We start from the raw sequence: 26,253 nt of genomic DNA, 5'->3' as shown, positions 1-26,253 counted from the left end.
GCTGAATTTGTTGGAAATTTGAGTAGTTTGAGTAGAAATTTCTTTGTTCCACATTGGCCATTCCCAAAAGATTTTATCACTTTATAAGGCTTTGTCCTTTAGAGAAAGTGATTGGAGTAATAGGCTTGGAGACTAAAATTGGGCTCACCCTTGGGGTTGGGCTTTGGGGTGTACTAATTAATTGATAATTAATATATAATTAATTATAATTAATATATATTTAATTTTCAAAAGATGGGCTCTTGGGCTCTAATAATTAAATTATTTAATTAATTATTTTCCGGATTTACTTAATTATGTTTAATTAAAATTGAATTTAATTAATTATTTATTTTTTATGAAAAGACTCATCCTTTCAGATGAAAACTCATGAAAACTCACATGAAAACTCAAATGAAAACTCATAAGAATATCAAGAACATTGAAGAACACACATGAAAACTCATAAGAGCTCCATCAATGTTTTCACTCATTAAAACTCAAATTTTCACAACACAAAAGAGGGTTAATATCCTAGGGTACTTAGGGGTTCCAAAAGTCACTTTAAAACCATTTTAACAAGACAAACATGAACCCAAAAAAATCCACCCTTTGGATTTGGCCGAATTTCCCAACATACATGGCACCAAATTTTAGTTCCAATAGTCATGCTTTAATGAACTACATCTACAACATTTGAGATGCTAAATTTTCAAGCAAAATTTATATTCAAAAGCAAAAACAAAGCTTGTAACATTTACAACATTTAAATCACAAGTCATGAAAATCACAAAACCCAAAAGGATTCACCATAAACTAGACCTAGGCTCTGATACCACTTGAAGGAAAAATTTTGTCCCAGCTAAGAACATATGAGAATATTTGAACACATATGCAAACTATTAACACATTAAAGTAGGCATGCATTCAAAAACAATTCTAAAACCCGTGACTTTCAAAGCCTAGTGAATGGTGAACCATAAGACTCTTTAACAACATTAAAGAGAAGGTAAGATTTAGAGATTTATTACCCTTGAAGCTCATCCTTGTTTACACAAGGGATTCACCCAAGTGGAAGGCATTCAAGTCACCTCCTAGTTCCTTGGATCTTCCTTGTGATTTCCTTCCCTTTTTGTGCTCCTTTGCTCATTGAGGATGTAAGGAAAGGATCTCCAAAAACACCAAAGGTTTGGTGTCTCTAAGTCTCCACACCAATGATGAGGTGTGAAGATGAAATTGATGACTTAGAGAAGAAAAGATTGCTAGCTATTTCTTCACTATGTGGCCGGCCTCCTTGTAGAAAAAGAGAGAATAATGTTTCACCTATTTGCCTCAAAGAAAAACCCTAATGAGAAAATAGCTATAAAGTTAACTTTATACTACATCACATTTGAGTGGCAAACTTGTTATTAATTCAAGTTTGCATCCACTCACCCTTATGGCCGGCCTTGTCTTTTTTATTGGGCTAATTGCCCATTTTGTTTTAGTTGTCATACAACTTAAACATAATGGGCTTTGTGGGCTAAAACACTTTTGGGCCCCGAAACCCAAAACCAACTTAAAAGCCCAATACGAACCTTTCGTAAAATTAATTAACTAATTAATTAATCTTGACCATTCTCAATCAAACCATTTAATTGCTTATCCATCTCATTTATATTTCTTCACTTTCATCCTTACTCGGTGTACAATCCATTAGGTTCCAATTAGCGAGGCAATGGGTGATTGTTACTCTTAACGATCGATTGTGAATTGAAACAACATTTCAATTCTCCCTTTGTTGAAGATTAGTGTTTGCTAATCTTCAGGGCTTCAACAAACCATGAGTGACACCTAGCAGCATGTCATGGCTACCCAAGCTAAATAGAATTGGTTGGAGAACCTATTCAGTTACAATTTCAATGCAATAAGGTCATTCTCTAATACAATACTCTTAATCACATTGTTTGAGTGATAGTTTGTTTCATGTCTACTATCAAATGTAATACTTATCTATATGATTCAATTGAATATGATTTGGAACATACTTCCTAAGTCATATTCGTATGCTATGGCCAAAGACTCCTGAATCATATCTTAGAGTATTCTCCTTCCACTATGGAATGTTAGAGATCCCTTGTTGTGCATTCATATGCCTACATGACTAGATAGCTTGACCCCAACAATGTTGTGGACACTCTCGATGGAATGCCTTTGACATGATCAAAGATCAAGGACCTAACCATTAGACATCTATGATGCCTCAGATCAAAGGACTACTTTGCATATTGCAACTTATAAGTTCTTACATGACATGTATGTTCGAACTCTCTTTTAATCGTTGTTCAGTGTACTCGATTACTCTTTCAAGCACCTACGTGTTTGTCTTAGTGTCCAACACTAAATGACTTGAGACTAGTCATACTCACGCTTGAGTTGACATAACACATACTAACCTTAGCGGATTGTCAATGCCCAATTGGCAATCCTATGGCTAGGAACGTTTTAGGAATGAGCATAAGAGAAAGGTCTCGTTAATCTAACTTACTTAAATCACTTATCTCTTACATCAAATACATTCCTTGGATTCCCTTATTGCTTAAACACATGATACAATAAATAATGATTAACAATAAGCTTAGCCCTTCATTAAACATATAATAGTTTAATACATTAAGTATTCCAAAAGCTATTACATCAAATGAGTGGCTTTGTGGGCATACTTCCAACAATCTCCCACTTGCACTCAAAGCCACCTTCTCATGTATCTAATACCCATCTTTTCCATATGGCGGTCAAGTTGGATTTGAGACATTGGCTTTGTCAGTAGATTTGCTACGTTATCTGCTGAGGCAACCTTGAGGATGTTGACTTTCCCCTCGGCAGCATATCTTCTAATGATATTAAAGCGCCTTTCAAAATGCTTGTTCTTTTGATGAGCCCTGGGTTCCTTGGCTTGAGCTATCGCCCCACTATTATCACAGTACAAAGTTACTGGTGATGTAATGGTTGGAACCACTCCAAGTTCAGTAATGAACTTCTTTATCCAGAACGCTTCTTTGCCGGCTTCAGCTGCAGCGACATATTCTGCCTCCGTCGTGGAATTAGCAATTACATCTTGTTTCTTGCTTTTCCAGCTAACAGCCCCACCATTCAGAGTGAATACATATCCGGAGTTGAAACTTTTATCATCGACGTCAGATTGGAAATCTGCGTCTGTATAGGCTTCCACTCGCAACTCTGTTGCTCCTCCATAAACGAGGAACATGTCCTTAGTTCTTCTTAAGTACTTAAGGACCGTCTTGACAGCTGCCCAGTGTTCTGATCCTGGGTTAGATTGATATCGACTAGTAATGCTCACAGCATATGCGATATCAGGCCTTGTGCATATCATGGCATACATGAGACTTCCTATGGCGGAAGCATAAGGAATAGCACTCATCTGCTGTATCTCTTCAGGAGTCTTAGGTCCCATGGTCCCATAGATTTAGAAAGGTGAATTCCATGTCTCACAGGAAGAAGACCTTTCTTAGATTGTTCCATCTGGAACCTACTTAGCACCTTATCTATGTACATAGATTGGGATAATCCAATTAATTTTCTGGATCTATCACGATAGAGCTTTATCCCAAGTACATAAGATGCATCTCCTAAATCTTTCATGTGGAAGGTTTTGGACAACCACACTTTTACAGAAGAAAGTACTGCAGTGTCATTCCCGAATAGTAATATGTCATCTACATATAATACTAGGAATACCACTGCATCCCCAATGACTTTTTGATAAACACAATTGTCGTCTTCATTTTGAGTAAAACCAAACGTTTTGATTTCAGTATCGAAACGAATGTTCCAGCTCCTGGAGGCTTGCTTAAGTCCATAAATGGACCTTTGAAGCTTGCATACCTTAGTCTTTTCAGACTTAGACACGAAACCTTCGGGTTGAGTCATATAGAGCTCTTCCTCTAGGTAGCCGTTCAGAAAGGCCGTCTTCACGTCCATTTGCCATATCTCATAATCATGGTACGCAGCTATAGCAAGCAAAATCCGAATGGACTTAATCATGGCTACAGGAGAGAAGGTTTCTTCATAGTCAATCCCTTCTCGTTGCCTGTAACCTTTGGCTACTAGTCTAGCCTTATAAGTCTCCACGTTCCCATCAACGCCTATCTTCATCTTGAAGACCCATTTGTTTCCAACAGGTACTATACCTTCTGGAGGGTCTACAAGAGTCCAGACCTGATTTTGATACATGGAATCCATCGCGGATTTCATGGCCTCTTGCCATCTCTTTGAATCAATGTCGAACATTACTTCAGTGTAGTCTCTAGGGTCTTCCTTTGTGTCATTGTCACCTAGAAGGTGCAATTCCCCAAAGTCATTATCTAAGCCATACCTCTTAGGTGGCTTGCTAACCTGTTCAGATCTACCTGGAGCTAGGGGTTCAGGAACAGGGTTGTCAACTTGTCGAGTGTTTGTTTGTGGTTCATCATTAATCTCATTAATTTCCTTCAATTCTATCTTTCTTTTGCTAGTTCCATTAAGAACGAATTCATCCTCCATGAATATAGCAGTTCTGGCGACAAAGACTTTCTGGTCGTCAGGGTGATAGAATTCGTATCCATAGGTTTGTTTAGGATACCCCACAAAATAGCATTTAACAGATCTTGCTTCAAGCTTTCCAACATCTTGTTTCTTAACGTATGCTGGACAACCCCAAATCTTAACGTGTTTAAGACTTGGCTTCTTCCCATACCATATCTCATATGGTGTTTGTGGAACAGATTTAGAAGGCATTGCATTCAGCAAATAAGCTGCTATATGTAGTGCATATCCCCAGAATGATATTGGTAGATCAGCGGAACTCATCATAGAACTAACCATGTTCATCAAGGTTCGGTTTCTCCTCTTAGAAACTTCGTTATGTTGAGGAGTTCCTAGTGGAGTCCATTGTGATACTATTCCACACTTTTTGAGATAATCTAGGAACTCGTTACTTAGATATTATCCCCCTCGATCTGATCTTAGGATCTTTATCTGTTTCCCAGTTTGCTTCTCAACTTCATTCTTGAATTCTTTAAACCTTTCAAAGGATTCTGACTAGTACTTCATAAGATACACATAGCCAAACTGAGAGTGATCGTCGGTGAATATGATATAGTAGGAGAAGCCTCCTCTCGACATAGTAGACATAGGTCCACATACGTCAGTGTGGATTAACCTAAGAATTTCAGTGGCACGCTCTCCTTTCCCAGTGAATGGAGATGTAGTCATCTTCCCAAGTAGACAAGGTTCACAAGTGCCCATGAGGTCATTACCTAATGGACTAAGATATCTGTCTTTCGACATCTTGCGAATCTTATCTTGGTTTACATGTCCAAGTTTAAGATGCCAAAGTCTAACTTGGTTAACTTCTTCTCTAGCCCTTTTGGGTTTTGAGGTATTCCTTCTTTCAATACAGTGCATCCCACTACTTGTCTCTAGGTGAAAAAGTCCCTCTATCTTATTACCATGAGAGATAATACGACCGTTCAGGTATAAAGTGCAACTCATTTTGTCAAACAATATTGTATGCCTATCTCGTAAAAGCTTAGAGATAGAAATCAAATTCTTTATACATGAAGGAAAATATAAACAATTTTTAAGTTCCAAGACTTCCCCAGAGGGTAATTTAAGCATGTAGGTGCCTATTGCTTTTGCAGAGATCTTAGTGCCATTCCCAACTCGCACAATCATCTCCCCATTGCGCAATGTCCTGCTCCTTGTTAGTCCCTGCAACGAATTGCAGATATGTTGACTAGCGCCTGAATCAAATATCCAGGAATTGGAGCTCATTGTAAAAGCACTCTCTATGACAGAAATAGTTCCTTCAAAAGTTCGTGTCATAAGGCTCGCAATGCGCACCCTGTATTTCTTCTTCCAACGTTCATCCTTTCCACAATGAAAGCATGTTCCTTTGGATTTTCTTGCCTTCTTCTTATGCAACCTTTTCCTTATAATTGCATTCTCACTCCCACTGTCCTTTTTGAAACTTTGTTCAAACTTACAGCACATGTCAATCATCTTAGGAAAAGTATGATCAAATTTATTCACTTTATAGTTTACAATAAACTTAGTGAAATCATCCGAGAGAGATGCAAGGAAAAAGTTTTGGGCCATTTTCCCATCGATGGAAGTTCCTGAACTTTCAAGATCTTGAAAGATCTTTTCCATCTTTTGTCCATGTTTTTGGACCAATGCCCCCTTTGCCATTTTGGCATTCAATAGACTACAAACATTTGAGAATCGTACATTACTAGTCTCAATGTCATGCATCTTATGCAAACTTTCAACCATGGCACAAGAAGTGTCCATGTGCTTATGTAGCTTCATAAGCTCCTCACTAAGTGAAGTGAGGATTAAGCATTTGGCTTATAAGTCATTCTCATAGTGTCTAGCATAATTTTGACACTCCTCCTTTGAAGCTAGTTTCGTAGGAGGTGCATGAGGAAGGGATTGCTTAAACACATACAATATGTCTTTCACCTTTGAGACATTCTCAATGTGGCGATACTAAGCAAGGAAACGTTGGCCCCTAAGGCCCCTTTTGTCAAGTATAATGGCAGGTGTAATTTTAGGCATGTCGTTAACTACATAACATAACAGAAATCGTATTAGATTGTTGATTTTAAAACTACTTGATTGGGTCTTAAATCAAATAGTACCACCAATTATTTTTGGCAAATTCCACATCCCTCAATGGAATTCGAGAGTTATGATGAACTCTTAGTGGGGTATGGGAGGCTCACCATTACCAAGCCCACCTCAGAATTATATCATTTTGGCTAGCAACAATAATGATGAGAGGATAACTCTTAGCCATTTACAACTTTTGTAATTACCCATCTGTTTTGGCCTCTAGAGAATGATTGCCTCAGAATTATATCATTTTGGCACCATTGCACTTAGTTAAGTCATTCCCACCATGCTAGTTGATGTAGGGGTTCAAGCACAACCTCATAATTATATCATGTTGGTCATACTCGTTGTCTACACTCACTTCATCATATATGTTTAGGGACTCCTCCTGGATGTAAGCACATACTTTGAACTTCCCCATTATAGGGTGAAGCCAGTGTATGAGTCACAAACGATTGGAGCCCACCACGGTGGAAGGCCTACGAAGAGATGTTCAAAACATCTCTCGCTTATCAACTTAATATTCGTTTTGTCGAGGGAGTAGTGTTGGGCTACATCAAATTTATTTTAATCTTATTAAAAGAACTTGGGCCTATCACAACCATTGGTCCAAGTTAATATGATTTAGTAGTATATAATAATCCCACTATTTCAATGAAACAAGCGAGACTATATGGAACTACTAACAAATGCTTTGCATCCTCATATGGACTATATGGTCATATTAGGTCTTAGGATGATTATGAACCGTTTGATTTGATCCAACACAAGCCTTATGTTGGACCTTGGGTTTAAGGTAGATAGTTGTTGATTTTAGTTACGCGTTTAATCCAATTAAACCATTATTTCCTATTGGGCGTTGGACCCAACTATTCCAATTTGCATACATATAAACAAAAAGGAATACATGAAATAAAGATAAGGGCTTATGCCCTTTTACAACACATTAGATGGACTTATGTCCATTTACAACAAATTTGAACTAATCAAATTACATTCAAATCTAAACTACTAAACCCAAACATTCATAATGTAAAGCGGCCAATCACATAGCTCAATTATCGAGGCCTTTGGTTCATAATCACCATTTTCTTAATCAATCACATTAACTAAGAAAGCAACTTAAACAATTGGTTTTCGGATTCATAGACTTGATTTAAATGGAACTAATTGAAATGAAAATCCAATTCTCATTAAAGAGACAAAACCATTTTGTTCTCATCTTATTTGGGCCAAAAACAATGACCTCAACAATTGGGCCATTATTTAATAAACATAAACTTTTGGGGTCACTTTGTAAATAACACAAAAGTCCACAACTTCATGTAATTACAACTAGAACCCAAAATTTTTAACAATAACAAAAACATCAATAAAGGAACAAAAAAATTTGTCCTTTAGAGTTTTTGGGCCTTAACGTAAAAACGTAAACTTTTGGGCCAAAATACAAAAACACAAAAGTATCAAAACTTTATGTAATTGCATAAAATGCCCAAAATCACCCCCCACTTGGGGTTGGCCGGTTTTAGTAGTGAAAAGGAGTGTGAAAGGGTTTTGGTGATAAATGTGCATTCAAGTGGAATAGGTGGGTGAGGATAAAGGTGAATGGGATGGGTTGTAAGAAAAATGTTTTGTGAAACATTAATAGCATTTATCATCCTCATCAATAATCCATCACCCATCACAAATAAACCAAAACTTTATGAAAAACAACAAACAATTTGAATCAAAATTCCAAACCTTTTTGTTCTTGGTAAGAATATCAAGAACATTGAAGAACACACATGAAAACTCATAAGAGCTCCATGAATGTTTTCACTCATTAAAACTCAAATTTTCACAACACAAAAGAGGCTTAATATCCCAGGGTACTTAGAGGGTTCCAAAAGTCACTTTAAAACCATTTTAACAAGACAAACATGAACCCAAAAAAAATCCACCCTTTGGATTTGGCCGAATTTCCCAACATACATGGCACCAAATTTTAGTTCCAATATTCATGCTTTAATGAACTACATCTACAACATTTGAGATGCTAAATTTTCAAGCAAAATTTATATTCAAAAGGAAGAACAAAGCTTGTAACATTTACAACATTTAAATCACAAATCATGAAAATCACAAAACCCAAAAGGATTCACCATAAACTAGACCTAGGCTCTGATACCACTTGAAGGAAAAATTTTGTCCTAGCTAAGAACATGTGAGAATATTTGAACACATATGCAAACTATTAACACATTAAAGTAGGCATGCATTCAAAAACAATTCTAAAACCCGTGACTTTCAAAGCCTAGTGAATGGTGAACCATAAGACTCTTTAACAACATTAAAGAGAAGGTAAGATTTAGAGATTTATTACCCTTGAAGCTCATCCTTGTTTACACAAGGGATTCACCCAAGTGGAGGGCCTTCAAGTCACCTCCTAGTTCCTTGGATCTTCATTGTGATTTCCTTCCCTTTTTGTGCTCCTTTGCTCCTTGAGGATGTAAGGAAAGGATCTCCAAAAACAACAAAGGTTTGGTGTCTCTAAGTCTCCACACCAAGGATGACGTGTGAAGATGAAATGGATGACTTAGAGAAGAAAAGATTGCTAGCTATTTCTTCACTATGTGGCCGGCCTCCTTGTAGAAAAAGAGAGAATAATGTTTCACCTCTTTGCCTCAAAGAAAAACCCTAATGAGAAAATAGCTATAAAGTTAACTTTATACTACATCACATTTGAGTGGCAAACTTGTAATTAATTCAAGTTTGCATCCACTCACCCTTATGCCCGGCCTTGTCTTTGTTATTGGGCTAATTGCCCATTTTGTTTTAGTTGTCATACAACTTAAACATAATGGGCTTTGTGGGCCAAAACACTTTTGGGCCCCGAAACCCAAAACCAACTTAAAAGCCCAATACGAACCTTTCGTAAAATTAATTAACTAATTAATTAATCTTGACCATTCTCAATTAAACCATTTAATTGCTTATCCATCTCATTTATATTTCTTCACTTTCATCCTTACTCGGTGTACGATCCATTAGGTTTCAATTAGCGAGGCAGTGGGCGATTGTTACTCTTAACGATCGATTGTGAATTGAAACAACATTTCAATTCTCCCTTTGTTGAAGATTAGTGTTTGCTAATCTTCAGGGCTTCCACAAACCATGAGTGACACCTAGCAGCATGTCATGGCTACCCAAGCTAAATAGAATTGGTTGGAGAACCTATCCAGTTACAATTTCAATGCAATACGGTCATTCTCTAATACAATACTCTTAATCACATTGTTTGAGTGATAGTTTGTTTCATGTCTACTATCAAATGTAATACTTATCTATATGATTCAATTGAATATGATTTGGAACATACTTCCTAAGTCATATTCGTATGCTTTGGCCAAAGACTCCTGAATCATATCTTAGAGTATTCTCCTTCCACTATGGAAGGTTAGAGATCCCTTGTTGTGCATTCATATGCCTACATGACTAGATAGCTTGACCTCAACAATGCCGTGGACACTCTCGATGGAATGCCTTTGACATGATCAAAGATCAAGGACCTAACCATTAGACATCTCTGATGCCTCAGGTCAAAGGACTACTTTGCATATTGCAACTTATGAGTTCTTACATGACATGTATGTTCGAACTCTCTTTTGATCGTTGTTCAATGTACTCGATTACTCTTTCAAGCACCTACGTGTTTGTCTTAGTGTCCAACACTAAATGACTTGAGACTAGTCATACTCACGCTTGAGTTGACATAACACATACTAACCTTAGCGGATTGTCAATGCCCAATTGGCAATCTTATGGCTAGGAACGTTTTAGGAATGAGCATAAGAGAAAGGTCTCGTTAATCTAACTTACTTAAATCACTTATCTCTTAGATCAAATACATTCCTTGGATTCCCTTATTGCTTAAACACATGATACAATAAATAGTGATTAACAATAAGCTTTGCCTTTCATTAAACATATAATAGTTTAATACATTAAGTATTCCAAAAGCTATTACATCAAATGAGTGGCTTTGTGGGCATACTTCCAACATATACAACTTTGATATACATCAAATGAATGTAAAAACAACATTTTTAAATGGAGAACTAGATGAAGAAATATACATGGAATAACCTGAAGGGTTTGTGCTTAAAGAACAAGAAAGCAAAGTGTGCAAATTAGTTAAGTCATTTTATGGACTTAAAGAAGCACCAAAACAATGGCACGAGAAATTTGATCATACTTTGTTGACACATGGGTTCAAGATAAATGAATCTGATAAATGTGTCTACATTAAGAGTAATGATAAAACTTGTGTTACTGTCTGCTTGTATGTGGATGATATGCTCATAATGGGAAGCAATAAAGATGTAATCAACAAAACAAAGAAAATGTTGAATTCCAGTTTTGACATGAAAGACTTAGGTCAAGCCGATGTCATTTTAGAAATTCAAATTAAGAGAAATAGTGAAGGATATGTCCTTACACAATCCCATTATGCAGAAAAAATATTACGAAGGTTTGGTCAATTTGACTGCAAACCTGCTGCAACTCATTTTGATGCTGGATGCAAGTTGGAGAAAAATAAAGGCGATGCCATATCTCAACTTGAATATTCTCAAGTAATTGGAAGTCTAATGTACTTGATGAATTCAACTAGGCCCGACTTAGCTTATGCACTAAGTAGGCTTAGTAGATATACAAGTAATCCGGCATAAGAGCATTGGGATGCTTTAGTACGAGTGTTAAGGTATTTAAAAAATACACTTGACTACGGATTACACTACACAAAATATCCACCTGTTGTAGAAGGCTTTAGTGATGCCAATTGGATTTCTGACACTACAGAATCTATGTCGACAAGTGAATATGTTTTTACCTTAGGAAGTGCAGCAATATCTTGGAAAACTTCTAAACAAAAATGTATAGCTCGGTCCACCATGGAGTCCGAGTTTATAGCTTTAGACTTGGCTGGTGAAGAAGCCGAGTGGCTAAAAAATTTTCTGGAGGATATTGCGATGTGGCCAAAGCCGGTCACGGCTATATGTATACATTGTGATAGTCTGGCCGCGCAATCACGGGCCAAAAGTCATGTTTACAATGGGAAGTCACGTCACATCAGTCGTCGACATAATACTCTTAAGAAGTTGCTCTCCAATGGAATAATATCCATTGATTATGTGAAGTCAAATGAAAATATAGCTGATCATTTGACAAAAGGCCTACCAAGAGAGCAAATATTATTTACATCGAGGGGAATGGGTCTTAAGCCAATTCAATGAATCAAACTGGGCGGAAACCTAACCTAGCTGATTGGAGATCCCATGGTCTAGGTTCAATAGGCAAACTGGTTGAGTTTGATTCAAAAGTTGAACACATACTTTACCCATTCTTATGATAAAATGTGTGTTGTCTGTTGACGTTTGAGGGGTTATGTTTTATACATTTAATGACATTAATATCTTGTTATCAAGAAGAATATGGCAGACTATTCTTAATTAATGTCACCTATATAGGAGTAAATGGGGCCACATTTATGAGAATTGAAATGGCTAAATTCTCTAAAGCTCCTACGAAATCCGGGATCTGTTCAGGGCCAAAATGAACATAACCGTATGAATTGACGTGTGTCAGCCATGATATGTGTGTAGCATATTGTCTCGGTTTACTACTACGGTGAACAGTTCAAGATCTTCCACATCCACTGCGTCACCAAGTAAACCCGATATGTTTTCACTGGGGTAAGTTCAAGTCCAAAAGACACTTCACCCGATGCATATCATGACTATTCTCTCTCAGTTTTAGGTAGCCTAGTCATGCAGCTTATTCACACACTTGCATTTACATTTGCATTCAAATGTGGGGTAATTGTTGGAGTTTGAATGAAATTTCAACTCAAATGTGGGGTATTGTTGGAAATTTGAGTAATTTGAGTAGAAATTTCTTTGTCCCACCTTGGCCATTCCCAAAAGATTTTATCATTTTATAAGGCTTTGTCCTTTAGAGAAAGTGATTGGAGTAATAGGCCTGGAGACTAAAATTGGGCTCACCCTTAGGGTTGGGCTTTGGGGTGTACTAATTAATCGGTAATTAATATATAATTAATTATAATTAATATATAATTAATATATATTTAATTGTCAAAAGATGGGCTCTTAGGCTCTAATAATTAAATTATTTAATTAATTAATTTCCGGATTTACTTAATTATGTTTAATTAAATTCGAATTTAATTAATTTTTTTTTTTATGAAAAGACTCATTCTTTCAGATGAAGTCTGAGTGTTCTTTCTAAACACAGAGCAAACACCCCTCTGAAGAGATGTCTCCCAACAGTCACACCCCATTCTCATACCTGTTGCAAACAGACATCCATCTGCTATATATACATCTATCTGCATGGCATTTAGTATACAGAAAATAATCAACTTCATCTTCTACATTCCTAAACCTTCTTACTTACTGAGAGAACCACACTAAATTCGCCAGAAGTTAAATTTTCAGGTGCTGGAATTTTAACTTGATCGTTGAATCCTGGTGAAGCAGACATCCGTAGAACTACAAGCACAGAGTAGGGACGAAATTTCTGTTTCAAGGACATTGCGGTACGCAAGCCTCGATCTTCAAGTTGTCTGTTTTTATAATTCGTATTCTAGATTATATTCTGTTAATTCTTATCGCATTTATTATTTATTAGCATATATAAATTATCACAGATTGTTGACATATATCCAACAGAATTTACATCTGGATACAGCACTTCATCAGAACTATATCAGCGGCTTCAATTGCCATGCCAACATCTGCTGCAACTAAAGGCGGGGAGTTATTGATTCCATCTCCCACCATTGCCACCGGCATTCCTTTCATCTGCATCCAAATCCAATTTAATAAGTCTGAAAACGCTATGTTTGATAGATTGCAATCACATATCAAGTCGGAAACAAACTTGATATAGAAAAATGAGTGTGAAGATTTCTATAAGACATTAGTTCACACTAGACAAGTCATTTGAAATATAATTTAGTAATCCTTAATCTGCGCTCAAAACCAGAATAAAATTACTTGTAGAGCTGGGTAATTGTAATTCATTCGCACCACCCCTGTAACTATTCTATAATCGTACCTGTAATTCTTATTCTATCATCTTTTCCTGGTGGAACCGTCTCAGCAGACACCTTATCAATGCCAACCTCCTTCGCAATGGCTGCTCCTGCAGCCCAGTTATCAGCAGTAACCATGATGCTTGTAATGTTCATCAAGTGAAGATAAGAGATGACTCTTGCAGCCTCTGGCTTCACTGGATCAGTTACAGAAAATGACCCAGCAATCTTTCCATCGATGGCAACCAACACACACGTTCGAGCCAGATTCTCATGTTCTGAAACATACTTGTCAACCTCAGGACCAACCTGGACATTGTTTTCCCGCATATGTGCCAGTTGTTCCCAGCCAAAACCATTTTGTCGCCAACTCTTCCACTAACGCCAGCTCCTGCGTGCACCTCAAAGTCCTTAGCCTCCATCACATGCTTAGTTGATCCAAATGTCTTTAGCTGCCTCTTAGCATGCTCCAGCACCGATTTTGCCATTGGGTGTTCACTATTTGCCTACATATTTCTCAAATAGAAGCATGGTAGCATGATTGACAAAATAATTTTCGACAGCATAATAACAATGAGTGGTCTCATCTGTAGCATAACTCTGCAAACACTCCAACTTTTTTAATACGCAAATTAAACTTTTCATGTACAAATTTGAAACATAAGCACCAACCTTTGTGGCAATAGCACAGCACAGAACTCCTCCATTGAGTAATTGGAGAAGAGGCACATCATCAACTACTACGAGTTTCCCAACTGTCAGAGTCCCTGTTTCATAAAAAACAACCGTTTTCACCTCCAAGGATCAAACATGTCCATAAACGTCCAGACACCAACAAAGTGTTAAATGCTATGAAACATATCAACCTTCATGACTTAGAAACCGTTTGTTCAGCTTTTAATTTTGGAAAGAACATAAACCCCAAAAAGAACGAAACAATTATTAGCTTTGTTATAAAAAAAGGAGTTGGGGTAAAGAGAACTCTCCTTCAGTTAGAGCTGTCACCTACAAGAAATGGGGATTTTGAAACTTGGCGAGTTCGGCTTTTTGACATGGACAAGGTGCATACAGCCATCAATCGTCCAGACCAAAGGGTCATATGAGACAGATTCCAACTATGAAATAATAGTTGCATGTTCAATCCCAATATATGCATAAAGAACATCCTCCATACCCAATGACATAGATTGTATTTAGTTCTATGTCAAGAGCCTAAACGTTGATTGAACCGAGGCAGAGCGTTTTACTGGTCAGGAATGAAGTGCGTAACTTGTTATAATACTGAATGTTAACACAATGTATGCTGGTAGCATAGGGGATAATATGAAATGACTAGAACCGAGGCAGAGCGTTTCCCTGTTGCAACCATTACCACCGTAGGGGTTGCTAGTCCCAAGGAACAAGTGTAAGCAACCACTAACTCTGAGAGACCGAACTGTAATGCCAGCTCAAATTTATCCATGCCTTTTGGTATCCAGTTTTTGGGGAAAAGAACAAATTCTCCAGGGATGAACCATCCAAGCCATGTCAAAAATGCTACAATGACAACCTGATGTAAGAAAGAAAAAAGAATCGACTATGCAATTGAAATATTGTCATAATACACGGTGTGCTAGGCAAAAGAAAAAAAACTCAAAAAAGTTATTGGATAAAAACCTCAAAGCGGAAAAATAGGCAAAAGAAAAGGAAAGAAGCCAAAGACATAAAGGAAATGAAATGACAAGAAACTTTACGAGATGATAAAAAGAAAAGCAACCCCTAGAAATAGGCTGCTGATCTTTTAAATGAAGAACGGCTTTTTCATTAAGAAAAATCATCTCCTGCTGACTGTCAGATGCAGCTCAATGCTTTGAATACTTGTCCATATCCAATTTTCAGTTTTAGATTGCTTTTTGGTAAAAGTATGAAGGAAAAAAGCACATAAAACTTTACTCGCTCAAAAAAAGTACTCATTAATTTATCTTACACGAAGCAGTAATGCAATATGGAAAATTTGAGGATTAAAAAAAACCCACTGTTGGAACAAAAAACTTTGAATCTGGTCAGCTAGTTTCTGAACAAGTGCTCTGGTAAGCTGTGGAGCTTCAACGAGTTGAACTATTTGGGACAGTGCAGTCTCCGAACCAACATACAATGTGTTGGTTAGTAAACTAGGGACAACTATGGAGTATAATTGGAAAATTAAAATAAGGACAATTAAGAAACTGCAGTAAGTTCTTTATCATGCAATACATGGCTTGACTCGTTGTACGAATGGTACAGTGGTAGGTTGCTCCATCATGAAGATGATATTCTTGCAAAGGCAGCTAACATTCTGAAGAAATATCAAGAAAATAAGCAAACATCTATTCTATTGGCGGCTAAAATTGGTGGAATATGTTGGTGGTACCAGAGATGGCACAGCTTGCTGAACTTACAGCTGGATACTGCAACATTGCTCTTAGAGATGGATATAATCCCGTTGCTTCAATTGTGTCCCGTCATGGAGCTGCTTTGCATGTTTCGTAAGATTATAAGTTATAAGGTTCTGACTGGAATTTTGTTCATTGTCCAGACTGATAATTAAGGTTTCTTAGACATTGGCTTGATTACAAATGTATCTATTCTACCAAGTTCAAACACTAAATATCTTATTAAAGCGGCTTAGAAACGATGGATGGTGATAACCCAACATCTCATCTTTGTAGCCCGGAAGGATTACTCCAACAGGCACGCGGTCTGTGATAAATAATGGTTCTTTAGGTTGTTGCTTTGTTGGTACTTAATTCTTATTTTGAACTTAGTTTAGAAATTTTATCATGTATAATTCAAGCTTTTAAGTTATAGTTAGGGCTAGCCCATGGAGCTGTGCTTGGCACGGCAGGTCGTGCAGGGTCTCTAGGTTTAACATGGGCTTGGAATGGGCCAATATGAGTTTTTTTAGTAGTACAGATATTATGTATTATTGATCAATTTTTTAGGTTTCTTTTAGTATTTTATAATTCATTATGAGGTATATCTTTAGTTTTATTTGGGTTGTCTTGCCCAAATAATAAAGAAGAAACATATGACATGTTGATCGATAATTATTTTCCGTTTTATTGAAATTTGGATTACAATTGCTAATTTGATATTACTAAACAACAAATATGGAATTGCATCACTATCATATATTAGTGTCGTACTACTTTAGATTGGCACGAGGATCATTGGGTGCCCAATGCATGCTGCCGCCACGCCACTTGGAGGGGACACCCCACCACCTTCCTCACCTTTGTATATTCTTAATATAACTTCAATGTCCAAATTCTTCACAAGAGTCTTCAAATTCTTGTACTATGCAGACTAATTATAGCTAGCCAAATGACCTAAATGTTAATTCAGCCAGCCATCATTTTTGACGATTCTAGCTAACTATTTTAGCTTAAATTCAGATATTCTAATTTATTTTTTCTTCTTCTGAATTTAACAACTCAAACCCTTTTTCTTTGCTAGGAGCCCACAAACAATGTAATTTATAGCTTTTAATGTTTATCAAAAGTTTAACTTTCTCTCTCTCTCCTAACTATTCAATTGGGAATTTGAGAGATTTTAATAGATTTATAAATCCAGGGATTTTTATGAAGTTAAAATTGATTAGTAGAGATTCCATATAAAATTTTGATTCAATTCCCTCAAAATATCATAGGCAAATTTGAGATTTGTAGATGCTTATAATACACTACGAAATCTCTCAAATTTCCTCTCAAACGTCTTAGGTTGAGATTACATATACAAGGGTGTTAGATTTACATAATGAGTTGTTGATGACTACATACACATTGAGAATTTAGCTTATGTCTGTGTCCAATGAAGGAGTGTTTCTTTCCTTTTTTTTTTGTGTGATTACTAAGAGTAAGTAACGAGAGAAGGAAATCGATCAAATTTCAAATATTTGGACTTTGCTTGTTCTTATAAGAAGGAAATCGATCTTAGTTCCATTCAAATGAAGAAATTTGAAGAACCTAACGTAAAACATCCACACGCAAAACGCAGCTTAGCAACGCCAAGAAAACCATCTGCAAGAGTTGATCCAATCCAGGCAGGTTGCATGGGGGGTTATTGAAGACAAAGCTGTTGAGTCCATATTAAAACTCCAATCTGGCAACTAATGATCCATATTAAAACTCCAATCTGGCAACTAATGAGCTCACATCTAACCAATTGACTCATCTATGTTTTGCATTTGCTCACAATTATATCAAGTATCAAGAGGATAATAGCTATTAACCAGATTTTGTTGGAACAAAGTGATAGCAAGCAAATCTCCTTGTCCCAAATTGACGGAGAACTCCACCCGCACCAATCTTGAACCATCAACATTAAGCTTATACCAACGAATATCAGGAGGTTCCCAAGCAATGGAATCATCCTTCTATTAGGTTCATGGGGGAGAACCAACTTAAGCGTTCACCCAGTTCTCGACTTTTGCGTGCTTACTAACAAACATGAAATTTAAAGGGCTAGCTAATTCGTAACTCAATACTTGAAAATTAGGAATCAAATCAAAATGTTTATTTTTTATTGGTAGCATATTTGCAAATTTAGTTTAAAAATTTAGTTAACTGATATTATCCTAATCCAAATATCTTTTCACAATTAAAAAATACATACAAAGATAACCTTTGGATGGTGATATCAACACACCCATTTTATCTTTCACACACCTCTATTATTTCCCAATTGTCAATCAATTGAAACAGTTAAATGACATAAATTAATAAGTGATGTCTGAGAAGTAGAAATAAGTGTGTCGACGAGAAAGTCAGTCAGTACATTTCAGTTGCAAATGCAAATTACACACACTGGGATTTGCTCTCTCTATCGCTGAGAGATTCTCTGTGATCGATGGCAATGGAGGACAATGGCAGTCGTCCACAAATGCACAAAAGTGAGGAGGAGCTTCTTCTGCTTCAGAGAAGTCAGTTTCGACGACAAGGCTGACCGCCGAAACCTCCTCCGAAACGTTTCGACCCTTCCCGTCTTTAAAAAAGGCCTCTTTACTCGCTGCAGCCAATCCCTCGCCAGAAACAGTATTCTCAGCTTTATCTCACACAATTACGGTTTTTTTCCCGTTTTCTTTTGAGTTGCACGGTCTGTTTGGTTCCCGAGAAAGCGCACGAAAATTTATAAAATTTTGGAGGTTCTCTAGAGTTTACTGAAGTGAATACTTGACTATGTTCAGTTGGGTTGCTGATAAATTCCGAACAATAAAATTTAGATGCGAACTTTTAATCTATTTGACGAGAAGTTTCTGAGCTAGTTTATTGCTTTCGAATGTTCAATGGGATGGTATAAATGTGTCTGTGTGATAATTAGATGATTTGTTGCTTGTAGTAAGTATGCACAAGAGAAATCGAGGTCCTCGATATTGCCATCTTCCTGAGATAATAGAATTCCCATATATGTGATGATGCCTGTCGATGCCTTCTGTATTGATGGTGGGGCATCCAAGGATTAGGAAGTAAGTTTTATTATGACTTTCTGTTGATGAGGCTATGATGCATTTTCATTCTTAATTTAATTGTTATACTCTTTTAAACGACAGAGTATGATTAGCTACAAGGTTGCAGCTAACTATTTTGATCTCTTCCCAATTCAACTTATGTAAATATACATTTTAAAATGTTTCTAAAATTATTTTTTTAATTTAGTGTCCTTTCAAGTAAGACAGAAACTCCTTACATGTTGCTCGATTTACTGTTGTTTCAGAATCAAGGCCTTAACTGTAGCTCTAAAAGCACTCAAGTTGGCATGTGTCCACGGAATTGCAGTTGAGGTTTGGTGGGGAATCGTAGAGCGTTTCTCTCCTCTTGCATATGATTGGTCTCTATATGAAGAGATTTTCAAACTGGTTTCTGACTCAGGTTGGGTTTGAAGTTGCATGTTGCCTTGTCTAACTCTTCTTCTAGCAAAAGAATCATAACCCATTTGGATGACTATAGATAATATCAATGTTTCTTCAGTTTCGTGCTCTACAATGTGCTATGGTACTGTGTTCCCCATTAGCATACTTGATTTTAGCTTTGATGTGCTTAAAAAGTTTATCAATGCAAGGGGATGTGAAAGAAAACTATAGTTTGGCCTTCATTACACACCTATCAGTTTGAATCTTGAATCTAGATAAACACGTTGACCTCTTCTTTTTTTCCTCCCAGATTGGTGATCAGAATAAACATATATATTATTGGGACCAAAATGGATTTTCCAATGATGATTATCTTACACTGGGAGTTGACCATGTTCCTCTCTTTTGTGGACGGACTGCCCTCCATTGTTATGAAGATTTCATGTCAAGTTTTGCTAAGAAATTTGAATTCTTAATCAGAATTGTAATAGAATAAATTAGTGTTGGTCTTGGTCCTTCTGGTGAACTTAAGTATGTTACAGTTACACTAGAACTACGAGTATGAAGCCAGTCCAATGATTTCTTATGCAACATTGTTACATTGCTGACACAGATATCCTGCACATCCTTTTGGTGATGGGAGACCTTAAGTTGGCTGCACGCAAGGAAGGAAAACCTCAGTGGGAAGAGAAGGGACCACAAAAGGCTGGCTGTTACAACAGTCTCCCATCTGAAGTTCCTATCTTTGGAGAGGGAGAGGAAAGTTTTGTTTCTGATTATGGGTGTTTTTTCCTTGTATGAAACTGATGAAAGCAGCTTGCGTAATTATTTCCCATGAAAAATTTCTGAATAGCTAAAGCCTTGTGTAACTTGCATGACATAATTGCTTTTATCGTTCTGTTCATGCACATTTCATCCTCGAACTACCACTTAAAGTAAAATGCAAACGCTGAATTGAAGTTGTGTTTCTTTAGCCATGCAACATTTCTGTGTAGGTGCATGTAAATAATATGGGCCTGCAAGATATATTTTCAGTCTTTACCAATGTTTTAAAAAAACTCGCCTTGAGGCGTGCCTAGGGCGCCCTTGAGGCTGGGCACCATGGCTAACACCTCAGTTTTGCTGGAGTGGGCGAAAGGCTTTGGCGGAGCCGCCTAGGCGCACCTCAGTGAGTTTTTTTTTTTTTTTTTTTTCTTTACTCCCAAACCCAAATTTTGGGTAGGATTTTAACTGCCTCATACCTCTTCCTTGCACTTTTGTCTCTATGCCTTTTTTCTGATTTTTATTTTTTATATAATGGATGTGTGTATTGTTTGCGTGCATTGTTATATGTGTGCTCATTGTGCTTTTCATCCTCTATTTTATGCATATATAATATAATATATGTATATATATGTGTGTATATATATATATTTATAATATATGTGTGTGCTCAGGGTGATTATTGATTAATAATCTTTTTATTTTTAATATAATATATGTGTACGCTCAGTGCATATATTAAAAAATTTAGGTCCCGTGAGGCTTCGCCTCACGCCTAGGCTGGGCTTCCCCTCGGACGCCACGCCCATGCCTCACGCTTTTAATACACTGGTCTTTACTGGAACTTTTCTTATAACTAACTCTATTTGCTTCTAGGGGTTGTACTTCCAGACTGTTTGCTACTTAAGTCTTCACTACTCTTACGCAACATGATTAAAAAGTAGATATGTTTTAATGATTTAGTATGAAGACATGACAAGTGAACGGGTTTTTAAGAAATTGCACTAAGTTAATGCAATTTGATTAAGAATGAAATGCATTGATGCTTGTCTTTCTAGAGAGAAAAAAAAATCATCATAGGATGTACTTGTTAGTAAACAAAGGACAATTATGGAGTATAAGTGGAAAATTAAATTATATTATGGTTCTTTATCATGTGATACTGGGCATAACATGATTAAACTTATTGGAAAACACGGTGGAGCTTAGTAGATCTGACAGTGGCTTGACTCGTTGTAGGAATGGTACAGTGGTAGGTTGCTCCATCATGCAGATAATATTCTTGCAAAGGCAGCTAACATTCTGAAGAAATATCAAGAAAACAAGCAAACTTCAATTGTATTGGCGGCTAAAATTGGTGGAATATATTGGTGGTAACAGGCCGTAGCACACCCTGCTGAACTTACAGCAGGATACTACAACACTGCTGTTAGAGATGCTTATGATCCTGTTGCTTCACTTTTGTCTCGTCATGGAGCTGCTTTGCATGTTCCGTAAGATTCTAAGTTTTAAGAATGATAAGATCTTTAGGGCTGAAAATTGGAGTAACTTCGTTCCTTTTGTTAAAAAGATGAGCACAAATTGGTAAAGCAGCCAAAAAACCCCAACTTACCGGTAAGTTTATTACACTACCTAGAGGAGCAGCCTCACTGCCCTATAATTTTTTGTCAAGGGCATGTGTAGAAGTTTGTTCAGCTTTTAATTTTGGAAAGAACAAAAACCCCAAAAAGAACGAAACAATTATTATCCTTGTTATTAAAAAAAAGGAGTTGGGGTAAAGAGAACTCTCCTTCAGTGAGAGCTGTCATCTACAAGAAATGGGGATTTAAAACTTGGCAAGTTCGGCTTGGTGACATGGACAAGGTGCATACAGCCATCAAGACCAAAGGGTCATATGAGACAGATTCCAACTATGAAATAATAGTTGCATGTGTTTGGACTCTATTGAATTGTCATTGAGCATAATAAGGACAACTAAACGTGGAATTAATTAATTAATGACAAGAACTATTTGGAGGATAAAATCCCTTGTTTGTAGGACACTAAGTGTGTGCATTAGTTGTGGTTTAACAACTAATGAATGTGGAAGTTTTTTTAGGCTTCAACGATCCCACGATAGTTGACATGCAGTTGGGTTATAAGTCTATATAGGAGGTGTCCCTGCTCATAGGAAGATTACGTCAAAATAAGATCTAGAACTATCGCTAGGGTTTTGACATCAGGTTCCTTAGTGAGTAGACTCTCTTGGTGTTGCTGTCTTTTCTGCTTGATCGATACGGTCCTCAGGTATGGTTGATCTCTTTCCTCATCCCAACTCTTGCAATGTTATATGTAAGATATGTGGTTTGTGATCCTTGTTGAAGACTAACCATTTATAGGTCTAACATTTGGTAGTTTTTGTCATTAATTAATTAATTCCACGTTTAATTGTCCTTATTATGCTTAGTGACAATTCAATAGAGTCCTAATTAACATTCTCCCACTTGAATTATCATTGATCATATCCTTAATCAATGTATTGAATCAAATTAATCCCTTTGCATATCAACCATAAATTATTTCAAAAAAATGAACCTAAGAAAATCTTGTACATGAACTTATACAATCATATCTCCCAAAATAACTTATGCATGACACAAATACCGAAACAAATATAAATCTCTGTTTCCAAGCTCCCACTAATCAGAGTAGTCCACCATTGTCAAGATTTTGTTTAGCTTCAATGGAATGCTTATAATACCAAGCTCATTCAGTCTGAATCTTTCATCAGTCCACAACATTTCAATATACTGCATACATATATTTGTACATATACACAATAACTAAAATAAAACCTCAACCATTAGCATGGTCATGACTCCTAATTGGTTTAAACCACGTTTCGATATCCTTATAATGATACGTGCAAGTTCAAAACCTAACAGCATGTTCAATCCCAATATATGCATAAAGAACATCCTCCAAATACCCAATTACATAGATTTTATTTAGTTTTATGTGAAGAGCCTAAACATTGATCGAACCGAGGCAGAGCGTTTTACTGGTCAGGAATAAAGTGCATAACTTGTTACGGAACGTTAACACAGTGTATGCTGGTAGCATAGGGGATAATATGAAATGACCAGAATCGACGCAGAGCGTTTCCCTGTTGCAACCATTACCACTGTAGGGGTTGCTAGTCCCAAGGCACAAGGGTAAGCAACCACTAACATTGAGATACCGAACTGTAATGCCAGCTCGAATTTATCCATGCCTTTTGGTATTCAGTTTTCGGGGAAAAGACCAAATTCTCCAGGGATGAACCATCCAAGCCATGTCAAAAATGCTACGATGACAACCTGATTTAAGAAAGAAAAAAGAATCGACTATGCAATTGAAATATTGTCATAATACGCGGTGTGCTAGGCAAAAGAAAAAAAACTCAAAAAAGTTATTGGATAAAAACCTCAAAGCGGAAACTAGGCAAAAGAAAAGGAAAGAAGCCAAAGACGTATAAAGGAAATGAAATGACAAGAAACCTTACAAGATGATAAGAAAAAAAGCGACTCCTAGAAGTAGGCACCTGATCTTTTAAATCAAGAAAGGCATTTTCATTAAGAAAAATCATCTCCTGCTGACAGTCAGATGCAGCTCAATGCTTTGAATACTTGTCCATATCCAATTTTCAGTTTTAGTTTGTTTTTTGGTAAAAGTATGACGGAAAAAAGCACATAAAACTTCACTCGCTGAAAAAAAGTACTCATTAATTTATCTTATACGAAGCAGTAATGCGATATTGAAAGTTTGAGGATTGAACAAAAAAACTCACCGTTGGAACAAAAAACTTTGAACCTGGTCAGCTAGTTTCTGAACAAGTGCTCTGGTAAGCTGTGGAGCTTCAACAAGTTGAACTATTTGGGACAGTGCATTCTCCGAACCAACATACAATGTGCTGGTTAGTAAACTAGGGACAATTATGGAGTATAAGTGGAAAATTAAAATAAGGACAATTAAGAAACTGCAGTAAGTTCTTTATCATACAATAAATGGCTTGACTCGTTATATGAATGGTACAGTGGTAGGTTTCTCCATCATGCATATGATATTCTTGCAAAGGCAGCTAACATTCTGAAGAAATATCAAGAAAATAAGCAAACTTCTATTCTATTGGCAGCTAAAATTGGTGGAATATATTGATGGTACCAGACGATAGCACAACTGCTGAACTTACAGCTGGATACCGCAACAGTTGCTCCTAGAGAGCAGGGCGGGGTGGGTCCAAGTAAACAAAGGGGCGGGCCGGATCCAATTTTCTTAAGTCATGGGCCTTTGGCCCGAACCGTATGCAATAAACCTCATGCACACACTCAAATCACACACACACACACACACACACACTCAAATCTTACACACATCACATCTTTCTCGAAGACTCTCCCGAGTCCTCCCGAGTCCTCCCTCTTGATTCTCAGTCCCCTCTCCCACTCGAGTTGAGTCCTCTTGTGAACACCACCATCGCCATCGTCTCCTGACTCTTCTCCCAAACGTGACCACCCATCACCGCTGTCGAAAACACCACCATCATCATGCGATTCGAAATATCATGTCATCTTCTCTCAAATTAAGGTAATTTCTAAATTAGGGTTTTTGAATTATTTGAATTTCTGAGTTCAAGGATTTAGGACTTTGGAATTAGGATTTTTGAAATTTTTGGGTTACTGAATTTAGGGATATAATTTCTAAATTTTCTGGATTTAATTGGTTTTGGTTTTGATATTAGTTTCGCTTTGGAAAATCATGTTGTGAAGGATCTTGCAGGACTTGTTGAAGTCTTCTTTTTATCCACTTTGGGGGCTCGATTTGGCTTGATTTCAGGCTACTAGTTCGAGTTTGGGGGTCCTTCTGATGGCAGCAGCGGCAGAGGATGCAGGCTGTTAGGGTTTTTTCTATTGGGCTTGGTGTAGTTGTTCTTCAGAGATCCATACTTTTGTTGTTGTGTTTGTATTGTATGTGGGCCTCTCTATTGTAAATGTAAATGTGTGTTGTTGATAATATAAAAAGCAACCCAATGTCAGACCCAAAAAAATATGTAATTGGACCCGTGGACCCGTCTTGAACTGTCCATTACATTTTAAAACGGGTAGCGCTGGTTCCTTCAAATTTGGGCCCGGCCCGACCTGTGCCTAGCCCTAGTTATGATCCCGTTGCCCTGTAGTGATTACTCATTGGTGTACTTTCTATCATTTTCTATTGAATGATAAATATTCATATATTATCACTATTTATTTACTCCTTAATTTGTTTTGATTTATTTATTTTTATTTTTTTTGTCGAAAAGATGGATTTTTTTTTTTGTTTTATCGAAAATATGGAAATTTATTAAAGCCGATTGACAAGGTTTGCATCAGCTGTAAAAATAGTATAAAAAATCCAGGCCAATCTCATTCCAAGGGAACTCACCACCATGCTTGGTAGCAAATGAAGCCACCACGTGAGCAGCAAAGTAACCTTTCCGCAAAACGAACCTGAACTTAACAAAATCAAAATGCATAGCTAAAGAATCAATATCAAACATCACCCATTCGAATCAACAATATTTTGTTTGCTTTGCATAAGTACTATAGGACAAAATAAATATATCTAAAGAAAATCAATACAAAGTAAGAAATTGAGAGTGTGTAAAACATTTTCCTACTTTTCTTGGTGCACTGCAGATGCCTGGAAGATCAATTGTTGAATGGAACATTGATGGACAAACAGATTATCAAGTCATCAACATTATGAGACATATGATGATGTTCTGATCCGCTAGTAAATTACAAGGAAATTTTGATAGTGCCATTGCACAGGCGATAATAGCAGGATTTATAGGTCAACTGCGTGGATGGTGGGATTTCCACCTAAGTGAAGAAGCAAA

The 26,253-nt window shown here is 36.9% G+C and overlaps 2 protein-coding genes, 3 long non-coding RNA genes and 1 pseudogene across 6 annotated transcripts in view; 5 read left to right on the top strand and 1 right to left on the bottom strand.

Annotated features, from left to right (window-relative positions):
• The window catches only part of LOC126615020 (copper-transporting ATPase HMA4-like), an 86,165-nt gene extending 71,305 nt beyond the window's left edge, over positions 1-14,860 (bottom strand). The window contains exons 1-3 of the mRNA XM_050282735.1: positions 14,613-14,860; positions 14,402-14,524; positions 14,131-14,235 (exon numbers count right to left, since the gene is read on the bottom strand). Coding sequence (XP_050138692.1) covers positions 14,131-14,235; positions 14,402-14,524; positions 14,613-14,645 — 261 coding nt within the window. The 5' untranslated portion in view covers positions 14,646-14,860. The remainder of the gene's footprint in view (positions 1-14,130; positions 14,236-14,401; positions 14,525-14,612) is intronic.
• Positions 1-15,330, top strand: part of LOC126615033 (uncharacterized) — an 84,969-nt gene extending 69,639 nt beyond the window's left edge. For both annotated transcript variants that reach the window (XR_007620617.1, XR_007620618.1), the window contains exon 2: positions 14,791-15,330. This is a non-coding gene — a long non-coding RNA (uncharacterized LOC126615033). The remainder of the gene's footprint in view (positions 1-14,790) is intronic.
• A 3,542-nt stretch (positions 15,331-18,872) lies between these two features.
• LOC126615031 (inactive beta-amylase 4, chloroplastic-like) lies at positions 18,873-20,219 on the top strand (the record flags this gene model as incomplete). The annotated part of the gene is made up of 4 exons (XM_050282743.1): positions 18,873-19,188; positions 19,296-19,349; positions 19,449-19,614; positions 20,209-20,219. Coding segments are annotated over exons 1-4 (249 nt in total), but the record flags the coding sequence as incomplete, so codon positions are not given.
• Positions 20,220-20,224: 5 nt separating this feature from the next.
• LOC126617003 (inactive beta-amylase 4, chloroplastic-like) lies at positions 20,225-21,896 on the top strand (annotated as a pseudogene).
• Positions 21,897-23,432: 1,536 nt separating this feature from the next.
• Positions 23,433-23,747, top strand: LOC126615035 (uncharacterized). Its single transcript, XR_007620620.1, has 2 exons — positions 23,433-23,551; positions 23,625-23,747. It is a non-coding gene; the product is annotated as an uncharacterized LOC126615035 (long non-coding RNA).
• Positions 23,748-24,746: 999 nt separating this feature from the next.
• LOC126615034 (uncharacterized) lies at positions 24,747-25,426 on the top strand. The gene is made up of 2 exons (XR_007620619.1): positions 24,747-24,962; positions 25,117-25,426. It is a non-coding gene; the product is annotated as an uncharacterized LOC126615034 (long non-coding RNA).
• Positions 25,427-26,253: the final 827 nt, after the last annotated feature.

This window comes from Malus sylvestris, chromosome 3 (assembly GCF_916048215.2).
Source record: "Malus sylvestris chromosome 3, drMalSylv7.2, whole genome shotgun sequence".
Taxonomy (NCBI): Eukaryota; Viridiplantae; Streptophyta; class Magnoliopsida; order Rosales; family Rosaceae; genus Malus; species Malus sylvestris.
Note: the sequence above shows the minus strand (reverse complement) of the source record. Positions and strands in the feature narration are given on the sequence as shown.